The sequence below is a fragment of the Lissotriton helveticus genome, chromosome 6, assembly GCF_964261635.1.
Source record: "Lissotriton helveticus chromosome 6, aLisHel1.1, whole genome shotgun sequence".
Taxonomy (NCBI): Eukaryota; Metazoa; Chordata; class Amphibia; order Caudata; family Salamandridae; genus Lissotriton; species Lissotriton helveticus.
This window is the reverse complement of record NC_136067.1, coordinates 1494531476-1494545523: the sequence shown is the minus strand read 5'-3', so window position 1 is coordinate 1494545523 and position 14048 is coordinate 1494531476. Positions and strand designations below refer to the sequence as shown.

General features: G+C 46.1%; 1 protein-coding gene across 2 annotated transcripts in view; it reads right to left on the bottom strand.

Moving 5' to 3' along the window:
- The window catches only part of USP34 (ubiquitin specific peptidase 34), a 2681755-nt gene that overhangs the window by 2384844 nt on the left and 282863 nt on the right, over window positions 1-14048 (bottom strand). For both annotated transcript variants that reach the window (XM_078649291.1, XM_078649292.1), the window contains exons 12-13: window positions 8930-9059; window positions 8101-8231 (exon numbers count right to left, since the gene is read on the bottom strand). In XM_078649291.1, coding sequence (XP_078505417.1) covers window positions 8101-8231; window positions 8930-9059 — 261 coding nt within the window. The remainder of the gene's footprint in view (window positions 1-8100; window positions 8232-8929; window positions 9060-14048) is intronic.

Here is a 14048-nt window from a genome sequence, read left to right as displayed (position 1 = left end):
GGTGGTACATTCGGAGTTCTCGACCGGTTCCAGGGGACGGGGATTTTGGTACGCAAAAACTCTTCCTTCATTGTACTTCAGTGTCGTACAGATGATCAGGGTAGATTTGCAGCAATGCATGGACAATGGGAAGGTAAACTTCTAAATGTAGTCTCAGTGTACATACCTCCGGTGCTCCACGCAGTGGCGCTCCCAGCACTGGGAGAATTCCTACTTCAGTTGCCGGCGGGAGACCTAATAATGGGAGGGGATTTCAATGCCACGATGGACGCCAGCATGGATAGGCATCCAGTAAGGGGACAGACGGCGGGAGTTTCACGCTTGCACGGCTTTACAGACGCACTGGGACTGGTGGACGTTTGGAGACACTTCCACCGTGCAGATAGGCAATATACGTTTCACGCTAATGTCCACAATAGTCTCGCACGCATAGACTACTTAATGCAGTCAGAGGCCAACTTACAGAATGTCACTGAAATAACCATCAAACCCAGGGGTAACTCAGATCACTCACCCGTGCAACTAACCTTCTCCTACAATCATAGGTCCCGTAAGAGGATCTACCCAATCTACCCCGGTTACTTACAGGTCCCGACCATTCGAAGAGACATACGCAAGGCCACTAAAAAAAATTTAGCAGAAAACACAGCATCAGTGGATTCCCCAACGACCCTATGGGAGGCTCATAAGGCAGTAATTAGGGGCCAGGCCATACACTCCATCACGGGACACAAACGAGAGAAACGGAAGGAACTCGCAGAGCAATAACTAGAAGTACACTTAGCAGATACCAAACACTCTGAAGACCCCACTCCTGATTCAGCACATGCACTGCACCTTAAACATCAAACATACAATGACTATTTGAAGCGGAAGACAAAAATTCTTGCAAAGGCTCTGGCAACCAGATTACTGGCACACCTTCCGCAATTGATACACCTAGACCAGTCTGGCTTCATGCCCAATAGAAACACCGCTTTGAATCTTAGACGCCTGCATGGCGCATTGGCAAGGGCATCGGTCCTGTCCGAACCAGCAGTTGTCCTCTCTTTGGACGCGAGGATGGCCTCGATATGGTGGACTGGAATTATCTATTTGCGGTTCTTTCCCACCTGGGCTTTGGCTCTAAGTTTTGCTCTTGGGTGCGTCTCCTATAGACGAAACTGATGGCGTGCGTAACTGCAAATGGCCATATCTCTGAACCCATCCCACTGGCGAGAGGGACGCGCCAGGGATGCCCCCTGTCGCCACTTTTATTTGCATTAGTACTAGAACCCCTCGCAGCACGCATTAGAGATCACTCCTTACTCAAGGGCATCCAGTGGACAGAGGGGTGGGAAGACCGCGTCTCACTGTACGCTGATGATATTCTAGTGTATATGACGAAACCGGAAAGCTCGATTCCAGCACTCCTTGAGTTGTGTAACCACTTTGGTAAATTGTCGGGATACACGATCAATTGGAATAAATCGGTGTTGTATGTCCTGAAGGGACCTCCACCAAACCTCCCAGAGACCTGCCCACTGGTAATTGCGCATGATTCCTTCAAATATCTTAGGATCCATGTCACGGCAGATCCAACAGCATTTTTAGCTAAGAATCTGTTGCCCCACTTAGAACGACTGAAAAGGGATGTGAAACATTGGGAATCACTTCCCCTTACGCTGCTGGGGAAAGCAGCATTGTACAAAATGATGGCTTTGCCGCGATTTTTATACGTCCTGGAAAATACTCCATTCCCTGTACCACTTAAATATTTCAAACAGATAGCCGCTCAGGTATCTACACTGCTGTGGGGCGGAAAGACGGCACGCATAGCACAGGCAAAATTACACCGCGGATGGTACGACGGAGGCATTGCGCTCCCAAATTTACACCTGTACTACTGAGCCGCGCACCTTAAGGTCATAAACCAATGGATACACGCTTCTCAGGTGGACCCAGCATATGCGGCAGACAGGGTGCAGCTAGGGGCGGGCAATATGCTGGCAGTCCTATAAAACAGGGGACAGATTACAAAATTGGTGGGTCCAACAAAACATACAGTCCTACTCTGGCACACGGCACCGACGCGACTGGGGTGGAAAGGAGTGATCACTAGAATGACTCCACTCTGGGACACAAAGCGGTTAGGGCAATTAAGGAACAGCAAGGGCTTTGATCGGTGGGATGATATCGGTATTTCGACGGTGAGAGACATGTGGGACAAAGGGACCATCATACCGTTTACACAACTACAGTATGACCTGGCCCCCACAGAGACCTTTAGCTACACTCAAATACGACATGCTCTATTGACAATCCTGCCACCAGAGTCGGACGTGCCTGAGGCGTCCTCACTAGAAGACCGCATACTAACAGACCACATGCCAAAACACGCCACATCCCTCACCTATCGCAAACTGGTCAACAACCTTCCAGACCCCCTAGGCACACTGAAAGATAAATGGGTGACTGAGGTAGGGGACATGGACGACACTGAGTAGAAGGAGGCCCTGGCGTCCCCAAAAGAGATAGGTATACCATCAAGATTCCGACTGGTGCAACTTAAAATCCTCCACCATATTACACTAGACAAGTATTGTTCAAAATAGGTAGAGCACAACACCCATATTGCCTTAGAGGATGTGGAAAGGAGGGATCTTTCTTCCATACGCTGTGGGATTGTAGCAAAATAGTTGATTATTGACGTAAAGTGTTGGGTACCATATCACAAGCAATGAATGTATCACTCACGCCAGAACCACGCAGGTCCCTCCTGAATGTGTGGGAACCTAATGATCTCACGAGACACGAACAGACATGGGTCACTTTGGGACTCATAGTGGCGAAACGCAACATTGCGCAACATTGGGGGGCAGTGGAGGTACCGTCACTAATGAAATGGTGTGAAGATATGGACCTCCTCATGTCAACGGAGAGGACAGTGATTATAAGCCGGAAATGCCCCCAAAAATGGACTAAGATATGGACTGCATGGAACACCTATAGAGGGGACATTTGTGAACCAGTGCCAGAAATTGATGATGATAGTACTGATGATGATTCTGAAGACTACTAAGGGAGTGATGTCACGGGAATGGAGTGCTGTGCTAGTTAACGGTGACAGAGTTAAAGTGCGATCTGCAGTAGACCTGCTATTGTGGGTCTTTGACATACTGATACTATATGTGTATATGTACTTCGATGTATATGCTGTTTGGCTGAAAAACAATAAAACAGTTTAAAAAAAAAAAAAGATACCAATGTTGATGGCCAATCTTTAACGTTTAGTAATTTGACCTTCTCTGGCTACAGAATTTTTATAGATGAAAATTACACTCCGAACACAAAGCAGTGGATATCTTTGAGGCAAGAGAAGAGCTGGTTCATCATTTAAATAGATTCTCCAGGACTGCTTGCCCAACAACCGCATAATGCCTTTGTGTCAGCATCTAGACGATAATGCTAATAGAAAATGTGTATGATTTCCCAGTGGCCACAATGCAAATGTCCACCAGTGGCACACTGGCTAAGGAAGTGGATGTAGCATCCCACACACTCACTGAAACAGCGTTCATTCTCCAACACAGCGTCTATCCACCTAAAGATAGGCAAACCAAAAGCAATCTACACGCTATCTACCAATGGTTGCCACCCCTTTCTCTATCGAGAAGATTACAAAAAGCCAAGTGTTTGCCTTCAAAATAGCAGATGACCATGAGAAATTTGGGGCCCAGACTTTTGTTGATTTGAGAATTGATATATTTACAATATTAATAAATAAATGTAGCGGACCGACTTTCTGAAACCCAGCATTTGCAGCACTCATCTCTGCCTTAGATATTAGAAGTTAAAGAATACCTTCAAAGGCACAATTTGGTTGACATGAATCTCAACCCCACATTGGGCGCCTGTAGTTCATAAAAATACATAGGATCAGCGCGTTTGGACCACATAAACTAAAGGATTGGTGTCTAGACTGATTCCGGACACCCCCAAAGGATATGTTAGCCCTTTGGACCAGCTAGCTCACAGTGCCACCATACACCCCCTAACCTTATCAAGGAGCGAATAGTTTCTGGCAACCATCAAATATGACAACCCTTGATCCTTCAGGGATCGTGGAAACAGTACAGTAATTTTCGCTCAGTCAATCATGCTCAGTCTCAGAGAGATACAAAGAATAAACTCTGGGGACGTTTTCAATAAGCATTTATTTAACCAGCATCATTCTAGTATAAAACGTGTGCGCTGTCACAATCAGTAGACCAAAGCAAATGTAAAAGATAAGAAGCCCCAGCAGAATCAATAGAAGGTAGAATTCTACCATGGTGCTCAAACATTGAATATATGCAGGCATATAAACATGACAGTAATCAAGCGTATTTCTACGATGCAAACCCTACCTAAGGGTACCTAGCATGTATGTGGGTGTAAAGCCAAGAATTCCCTAGGAAAGAGCCAACCCAATTACCTGATGGTAGAGAATGAAGGACCTTGTATTGGTCAGTAGTTGGGACACCCCTCACGGGTTGTCAGACCGCTGCATGTTGAAGCTTCAGCAGGCCCGGACCTCAGTATCTTGGGTCAGTGTGGAAGCGTCTCTTCTGGTTACCTAGTGAAGGTGCGGTTCTTTTATACCACAAAGATAGACTTGGCGTTCCTACCACAAGTGATATGTTGTGAGTACGATTATGTAAATGAGACGAAATCAATACTTGCAATTATGCAAAGTAGTTCTGCCGCCCTAGGATAAAGATGACCATGACTTTTATACAGAGTATGTTAACCCTGTAATGTACGTCATGTGCAGGGGAATTGACTAAGAATTCTCGTGCATAATAGATGAGGCTCGTTTCAAGGAAACCAATCGACATAGATTCAGCACATAAATGGGTGAAAGGTCAGCGCTAGAACCTTTATGCAGAGCAAGGTAGGACAAATGTAGGTAAAAGGTTGCGTTTCTACTCAGGCCTAGGTTGAGGTACCTAGCAATACCATCCCCTAGTCCAGCTCCCCCAGGTGGCCACTTTGTTCTGTCATCTTGAACCTTAGATAGGCAGAGGCCCCTGGGAGCATCTGACTGATTAGACCAAGAGTAGCATCCCTGACCTCTACTAATAGGTCAGTTACTGCAGAAGTAGTCCTACCCTCTTTCTGAGTTACTTAGGGGCTCCCCTGAGGGTGGATCCTTAGATTCCTCCGGACTTCGTCTTTAAGAACAGACTGACTTCCTGTGAAGATTTGTCTAAAGATTCTTCTGCCGTTGGGCACCGAACTATGCTGCTCTACCAAGCCATGAACCAAGACAACGACTGTTTCTGGTAGGAAGACTCCTACTGCAACTTCGTGTCTGTTCTCTTCCAGGTTCTGCAACTTCTGTGGCCGTGCATTCTCCGGGGTCTCCCCACGACTCAGCCTGTATCAAGATAGCAAGAAGGAATCTCCCTTGGAATGAAGGAGTCAATCTCCTGCATTCGCAGGCATCTTGACGATGAACAGCTTGTGGATTTCCTGTCCCACAGACACCTCCCAGCTCTGCAACACAGGTAGAGGTTTGTTGGCTCTCCAGAGGCCTGACAAGTCTTCCCTGCAACTTGGGAGACTAATCCCTCTCCAGGCAACTGGAAACACATCCCTGTCCACCGTGTCTGTTCATCATTACCAAGGTTTGATGGCTGTCCTCATCAAAGCTCTTCAAGCTCCAAGAAGCCCGAGCCTCTGGCATCACAAAGCCCCAAGAGCGACGTCATCCCTGCTTGCCAAGACTTGTTGGTTGACCCTCTTGCATTGTTCAACTGATGTGGAAGACCTCGTGGATGACTCCTGTGCTTCTGCATCTTTGCCTAGGTTCCACAGCTGCATATTCAAGAGCTTCATGCTACAGCAAAATACCCACTACAAGGGCTGGCATCGTGCTCCTGACCTCCTGGATGCCTTCGGGTGGTTTGTACTCTGTCCCCTCTCCTTGCAGGTACTTTGACTAGAATACACATTTGGGTTCCACCAACCTGGTCCACGAGACTCTGGAGCTGCCAGACAGCTGAGGTCCTCCATTGACTTCAACAGTTGGTTCTGACACCACTTCACACCTATGCACCGGGCTCCGTAATGTAGGTATACTGGTTCTATGGATATCCACAGGTGGGGGGTGTCCTCCAACCCCCCTGATTCCAACGTGTGTCCTTGGGGTCCTCTGGGAAGGGTCCTGAATCTGTAAAACTAAAAACGCAACTTTCCTATGTTATCCAATGGACGCTGACCAGGAGTATCACCTCTGAACTAGGCCACCTTGGAAATCCTAGCTACTTACCTTTGGTGGTTTCTTGCTTCCCCTGGTCCACAGATCCTTGGGTGGTTGTCTTGTTTGGGTACTCATCCCACATTCCATTTTTTTTGTATGTGTTTTGGACCCCCTTAGGGGTCCAGGTGTTTTATGTGCTTAACTTACCGGATTTGAATTATATTCTATTGTGTATTGATATCTCTTACGCAGGAGATATACCAAAGGTAATTTTAGTGTTGGTTTATGATAAAAGGTATTTTTTCTAACACTGCTGTGGTTCTTTCTTGTGTTTAAGCTTTACTGACTGAATGAGTGGTGGTTTACCCACTTTACACCCTTTTTATTAAGCCTTACCTGCTCTCCACAGCTACCCCTCGAGAGTTTTGGTTATCAGGTTCCACTACAACTATCAGTAAGGATTGCCTGGACTCAGTGCAGGGTGCCTCACGAATAGATGTACACCATATACTGAGCTAGCCTCCTACAGCCTTTAGTAGAGGTAAACTGTGTGGTGTTATATCATTTCATATACTTGCTTAACATGCACACACTGTGCATCACACACTGCACTTGTTCAAACAGTAATGCCATAGGAGAGGTTATTTGGGATTTCAGTGATGCTTCAATGTCATCATCAGTGACATTGTGCATGAGGTCTTGAGCGTGTCATGGCAGTGGCGTAATTCTGGTTCGAGTAGCTAACCATTAATTGGCAAATTTAATTTTTCAGGAAGTTTTGTTTTTTAACCATAGTAAATAGTATTTTTCAAGGAATTTGAGAGGTTTTAGAATACATATGATAATATTTTACAACCAAAATCCACCACAACTTACTCTTAAAGCTTTATATATGACTGTTTTTTTTAAAATAAACTACATCCACCTCATGTGTGCCCAACTGTTGTGCATGATCTTTAATAAAAATTGATTATGCCCATATTTACTTTTTTTTTAAACCACGTTTTATGATTTTTAAATAAAGTTGCATTGTTATTTAAGGATCGCATGAGGAAAAGTAGCTGCTCCTAGAGAAGGCTGCTAAAAATTCAAAAATGAAGACAGATAAAGAACGTCTTTTCTTTCAGGCAGATGAATATTTTTTAAACAACAGACTCAGTAAATGGGCAGAAAGTGGTAAAATCTTGAAAGTGTCACTGTCAGCTACCGAGATGGGATTTAAGACTGTACTACTAAATTGAACCCAAAATAGCGCGCAAGTGATGAACAGTGCTGAAGAAGTGCCACACCTGCATGCCTGTGTCAGTTTCTATCGTACCACTGGACGATGGCACTGAAAACAAATCAAAGTACCAGTGTGCCGTTTTATAGCTTAGGCTTTTTTAGATGGAAAAGAGACCATTCAACAGTACAGGGTAGGTGCGATGACAGTACAAAATCATGGATATAAAGAGTTTCCACCAGAAAGAGCGTTACCAAAGATAAGCAACTTGTTCTTATGATGGAAACTGCAGATTCCTCACCTTCAAAATAGATACCAAAGCAGTACCTCCCCATGGTAGAGGGTCTGTGGAATGGGCTACATAAAAAAGGTCCTGCAGGCTGAATGGGCAAAATGCCCTTCCAGTCGGACCGGACTATCAACATAAGTATGGATGTCCAAGTCATGATCTGACTAATATTGACAAAAGGCAATCCACGTGCCAAAAGGGAGGTAGCATCATTGGCCCTGGAAGAATGAGCCATTGGTCATTCCACAAGCTGCTTCTTGGCTTTTCTCAAATATTCTCATATAAATCTGTCATAAATTGAATGTAGGAAAAAATAATTTACACATTAAATAAAACTGAACAACTAAAGAAATGGGCCCATACCTCAGAATCAGAAAGCCTCTGCTGAACATGTTTGGATCGGTTTATAAGCTGATCATCCATTTCAATATCACTTCCACCACTTTGATGGGTATCACTGTTGTCACTACTTTGAGGGCTAGCAGCTGGAGATCCTGAATTAAAAAACAAGGTCAGTCAATATAATCTGCTAGATTAGCACAGCAAAATAGTCAGCCGCAGATATAAATCTGTTAAAAATGTGTTCTGTGTAATCATAATTGCAAAAAGGTGTTTCACAAAGTCTAAATGGAAGCACTTGCCAAGTTCTGGCATAGGCACGTGTACATGGAGCTCTGGCCTTAGATCTGCTCCTGCAGCCCTCTGATTTACGACGAGGCTAGCAGACAGAACTGCCAGAATGCAAAAATGGAGGGCAGATGATGGTTCTCTGGGATGACACCTCGTATTAACCACAAAGGTTTACCAGGGCCTGAAATCTTAAAATTATATTTCCTAGCACCACATCACTTTTTAAGATGCTTGCCAGAGTTAATATCCTTGGTGGTGGACAAACATGTCAACTGTTGTTGTTTGCAGCAAACAATCTTTGGAGTGTAGAGGGGAACTTGGGCTAACAGCAACAAAGTATCAAGGTCACCTATGCTTGGTTATGTGTGATCAGAGACACATGGTGAGGTGCGGAACAGAGGGTGAAAAGGTGGTCGGAGCAAGACAGTGAATAAGCAGATATTGTCTATGGAGTAGACTTGCCGTGCCAGAGACCAGGCATCATGAAGAAAATTTGTGGATGAGCCCCAAAAATGTGTTTGACAAAAGCAAATCTGATATAATGCAGATTTTACATGCTTACCTTTTTTATTTCCCATGGGGAGATTGGTATTGAGTAAAGATGCAAATGAACTCTGCTTAGAGAGCTGGGCCTTAGCAGCCAAAGCATTATTCCACAGTGCTTTAATAAGCATAGATGCCAAATACAAAGTCTAAAAAAAAATTTAAAAAAAGATTTGCAGGTGAAAAAAAAGTGAATTTAATTATAATTCAGTCTCTAATTAATTCAAAACTCTGGAACACACATTCAACATTTAAACCTTACAATTATTTTCTTGAACCCACCTAGGCAATATAAAACAATTAAAGTAGCCTCTGGTTCTAATTCTATAGATGCATTACTACAGGGTCATTTTGTTAATACTCTTAAACATTAGATTTGTAGCATTTAAAACAAAAAACAACAATTTTTTCCAAGCAGCAAAGTAAATTGTATTAAATCTTTCTTTAAAAGTTCTGTTAGGGCACACACATTAGGAGCGGGACCTGGGTCGGGCCCTCAGTCGCAAAGAATGGGAAGGCATATATTATAGAATCCTGCATTCAGCATGCAACATGGGACTGACGGAGACCCTAAGGTGACCACATACTGGTACTACACACCCGACCGCCTACACTCGATGGACCCCCAACAGAGTGCCGACTGCTGGAGGGGCTGTGGGAGGTGGGGCACACTGGTACACATTTTGTGGGACTGTGAACAATTGCACACGTATTGGGCGCAGGTTATCGATGAAATAGAAAAACACTCAGCTCCCACGTTTTCCAAGCTATGTTCTACTGGGCCTCCCGAATACTCTCACATACCCACGCAGATCACAGCGTGGCCGCCAGATGGCGGTCGCCCTAGGTTCGCCACGCAGAACATCCTGCTTCACAGGAGGACCACTCCCAACCCCACATTTAATGGCTGGCTGCAGCGTCTATGGCAGGTTCTGGAGATCTTACTTTAGCTGGAAAAGGCTCCACTTTTGTACATCTCTGGCAGCCATTCCTCCCCCTATTGGGCTCTGAGTTTAAGGAGCTCACCTGCCCGAGGTACCTCCGCCTGCTGCGACTATCAGCCCCCTCCGAGGCGGAGCCCCAGGATACCTCGCTGAAAGAAGTGAAGTAAGCATGTCTCGTATTGGCCAATTAGTTGGACGACGAGGGTTTGGTTGAGGGGTGGATGGGAGGGTAGAATAAGTTTCCTTTTTCGGCCATTTGTGCATGCGAGTCTGTTGGCTCCTTTATGTACTTGCATCTCATTGTTGGTTTACCTGACCAGCGTTAGATAACATATGTGTATCACACTGTTGGCCTTTGTTTACGAAATGCAAATAAAAAGATTTAAACCTCAAAGTTCTGTTAACATTTACAGTTTTACCTTTATTTTTTACACTCTGTACTTACCCAATTAAGTTGTCCCTAAGCAAGCCTAGAAAGGAAAACAAATCCTCTTGAGCTTCCAACAGAAAGCAGCGCTATGTTGGTGGGTGCATGGAGCAAGTGAAGACTTAAAGCTTACATCGATGTACACATTATCAGTAAAATATCCTTTTCTGGTAGAGACATGATCTAGTCGCAGATTCCTTACCTTTGCATTTCACAGGCGTCAGACTGGATCCAAAAGATTTTTTCTTCGGTAGGATGCATCTGCCACCTACGCATGACGTCGTCAGCGTAGTTTCTGTCATTGTGAAGTCTGTATCACCTATATAGGCACCACCTTGGCATGCTGACATCAGTTACTTTTCACGACTTTCCATGCCAGAAGGGCAGAGCCATGAAGTGCACGGATATTGGTGTGTTTGTGAGCATCTAGGGCCCTGAAAGGGAGTTAGCCCTGACCCTGGAAACGTGTCTGCAGTGCAGGGAGAATGGGTGAGTTGGTAAGGAATTTGCAGCTACATCATGTCCCTACCAAATAAGGGTTTACAGAAGTTAAGTAACTTGTCCATCTGATAAAGACATTCAGCTGCAAATTCCTTACTTTTGAATAGATACCCAAGAAATACCATCCATGGAGAAGGGACTGCAGACACGTTTATACCAGTAAGTCGTTAAGGACAGAGAGGCCCAAAAAGCTGTTGCCTCGGACTGGACTGTACAGGCAGTAGTGCTTGGTAAATGTGTGCAGGGATGCCCACGTTGCTGCCTGGCAAATGTTAAGGACTGGAACTCCACGTTGCCATGCAATGGTAGCAGCCTTAGCTCTGGTGGAATGGGTCCTTAAACCTTCAGGAGACCGTTTTTTGGCCAGAGCGTAACAAGTTCTGATGTAAAGAAGACCCATCGCACAATAGTCATCTTCTGCACAACACAAACTTTCTTTGATCCAACATACCCCACAAAGAGTCGGTTGTCCACCCATAACTCTTTAGTGCGTTCAAGGTAGAATGACAACACTCTTTTTGGGCCCAGACAGTGGAGTCGCTCATCTTCTTTAGAGGGGTGCGGAGAAAGTTGGCAAGGTAACAGAATGCCCCACGTGAAATGATGTGACCACTTTTGGTAAGAAAGAGGCCCTAGTGCAAAGCGCCAAGGTTATAACTGGGATTTCTAGTTGGCTAGAGTATACACATGAGCCAGGCAGAATCCACCACTCTAGTCAGGGTAAAGGAGTAACACACCCAAGATAACCCCTGCTCATCCCCTTGGTAGCTTGGCAGAGCAGTCAGGCTTATCCCAGAGACAATGTGTAATGCGTTTGCGCAACACACACATCAGTGACACACTAGGCACACCACAAATAGAAACTCCACATAAATTTATATAAGAAAATATGGTCTCTGTGGCTGTTGGGCTGGAGAATTTTCAGACTATTCTGTAAAGTTATTTTGTGTGATTGGCTCTGGCTTCGATGAGGGTGGTTAGGGCGTTCTTTTTGGCTTTCTTGAGGAGGTTGTGGTAATTGGAGCTTTTACAGGGTTAAGGTCAGAGGCCACCGTCTCACCAATTGTTAACACACACGTTTGAAGCTGCAGATTTTGGGGGTGAATCAACTGGCATGTTTGGAGAGTTTCTAGGTGCTGGTCATTTTCAAGAGGGCGATAGTGTAGGCGCAGCTGGAGATCCTGTCGGAGAAGTTATGGACAGCTAGCTCCCAGTTGCTGGTGGTGAGGGGGTTTGGTGGAGTTGAGGGCGGCAATCCATTGGGTCTCAGTGATATTGCTCTATTTGCAGCAGGTGTGTGTTGGGGCGGGTCAGGGTGAGCCTGCAATGGAGAAGTGGACGATGCTGTGGTCTGTGCAGGGGAGTTCGGTGGCATGGCTGAATTGATTTTGTAGCTGGCCATGAAGATTGGGTCCAGGGTGTGTCCTGCCCAGTGTGTGGGGCTAGTGACTAGTTGCGTGAGTCCGATGTTGCTCATACTTTCCAAGAGATTGGCAGAGTTGTTGTCATTGGAGTCGTCGAGGTGGAAGTTTAGGTTGCTGTGGAAGATGTAGTGATTGGAGTTGATTGCTAGGAGAGCAATGAGTTCAGAGATGGCGTTGCAGAAGCCGGGACAGGGGTCCAGGCGTCTGTAGGAGAGGGTTCCTCTGACGGTAGTGTGCTCGTCAATTTGGATATGGAAGCTGAGGTGTTTCATGGTAGAAGGGATGTCTCCTCGATGGTGGTGCACTGGAAAGTCTCCTTGTGGATGATGGTGATGCCTCCTCTGTGTTTGTTGCCCCGGTCCCTGTGACTCATCTTGTAGCCATGGGGTGTTGCGGTTGCGATGTCTGGTGTGAGTCTGGTCTCGTGAAGAACAGCTTGTCTGGCCAGAGGTGGTGATGGTGTCCTAGATTTCGGTGGCGTGCTTGCAGAGGGATCGGGAGTTGAGCAGCATGCACTGGAGCTGTTTGGGAGGGTTGGGCATCTGTTGTGTAGGCACGGTGAGGGTTTCTGTGTTGAAGGTGAACCAGCAGCGGTTGCAGGCGAAGGGTCATACGGGCGTCTTGGGGAGGTGTTACAGTCTCCGGGGTCCAGGGCTAGTAGCTCAGAGGTGTTGTAGCAAGGAGGGAAGGAGATCTAGGGTGCGTACGGGCGCAGACAGGCTTGCCTTTGCTGCTAGTGGCCTCCAAGAGTAGTCCTGGGAGGTGGGGGAGGGAGGGGCTGGCAGGAAGGCGGGAAACCAGTGGGGTGCAGGAGCAGTAAAATGACAACTGCAGCAGAGAAGTTGAATACAAATACAAAAACAGCACAACAATAAAATCCGAATAAAACGGGAGTGAATACACAAAAATACAGGCACCAAAAAGAAAATTAAAAGAATAAAGAGCAATGGCGAAGTAACGCAGAGGAGAAGTGGTAGATGGGAGCCAAACCTCGGCGGGCCTAGAGCAGCTGGGCCTGAGAAGTAGTTCTCAGTTACGGGGTCAAGGGCTACTCACATAAAAGGCGAGGGAGGAATGCTTGCAATAAGTCTAACCACAGGCAATCATTTGGTGTAGCTTTCTAACCCATCGTTCTTTTGCCCACCATGCCACCTCAGTTAGAAACCACAAGCAAATTAGTCCTGACCCTAGAGCAATAGGCACAGTCCAGCCTGAACTGCCAGGCTCAGTCCCCCTGGTACCAGAACACAAGAAACCCAAGACCGGTTGTGCCGATACTGGGGCTCCTCAGTTGGCATTGCTTGGTTCCAGTGGCAAAGTGAGCATGGGACCCACATCTGGGAATAACCTTGCCACTTAGGGTGGTACGTACAACACACAAAAGGTGATGCTTGCAATAAGCCTAATCACTGGCAATCACTTGGGTAGCACACCCACCCATCGTTCTTTTGCCCACTATTCCACCTCCGTTTGGAACAAGCTGTACGAAAATCAGTCCCGACCCTTCTCCAAAATGAACAGTCAAGCTCTTTTTATTTCTCGGACTGCAAAGTTAGGTTTAGTAAAGTGAACTGTCTGACAATCATGCTTAGGTACAGGACAAAGTGGTACAAAAGGGGGTGGTCAACGTTCTTTAGCCCACTCTGCCACCCCACTTCAGACAATGCCATATGCAAATTAGTTTGACCCTGTGCCTCATGGGAACAGTCCAGCCCGAACTGCCAAGCCATGCCTTCCCTGGACCGGAAACAAGCTTCCGAGGACTGGTTTCTGGCATTCCAGCCGTCTTCCACCCGGCTTGCTTGAATCCAGTGGCAAAGTGAGCAAGGGACTCACGTCTGA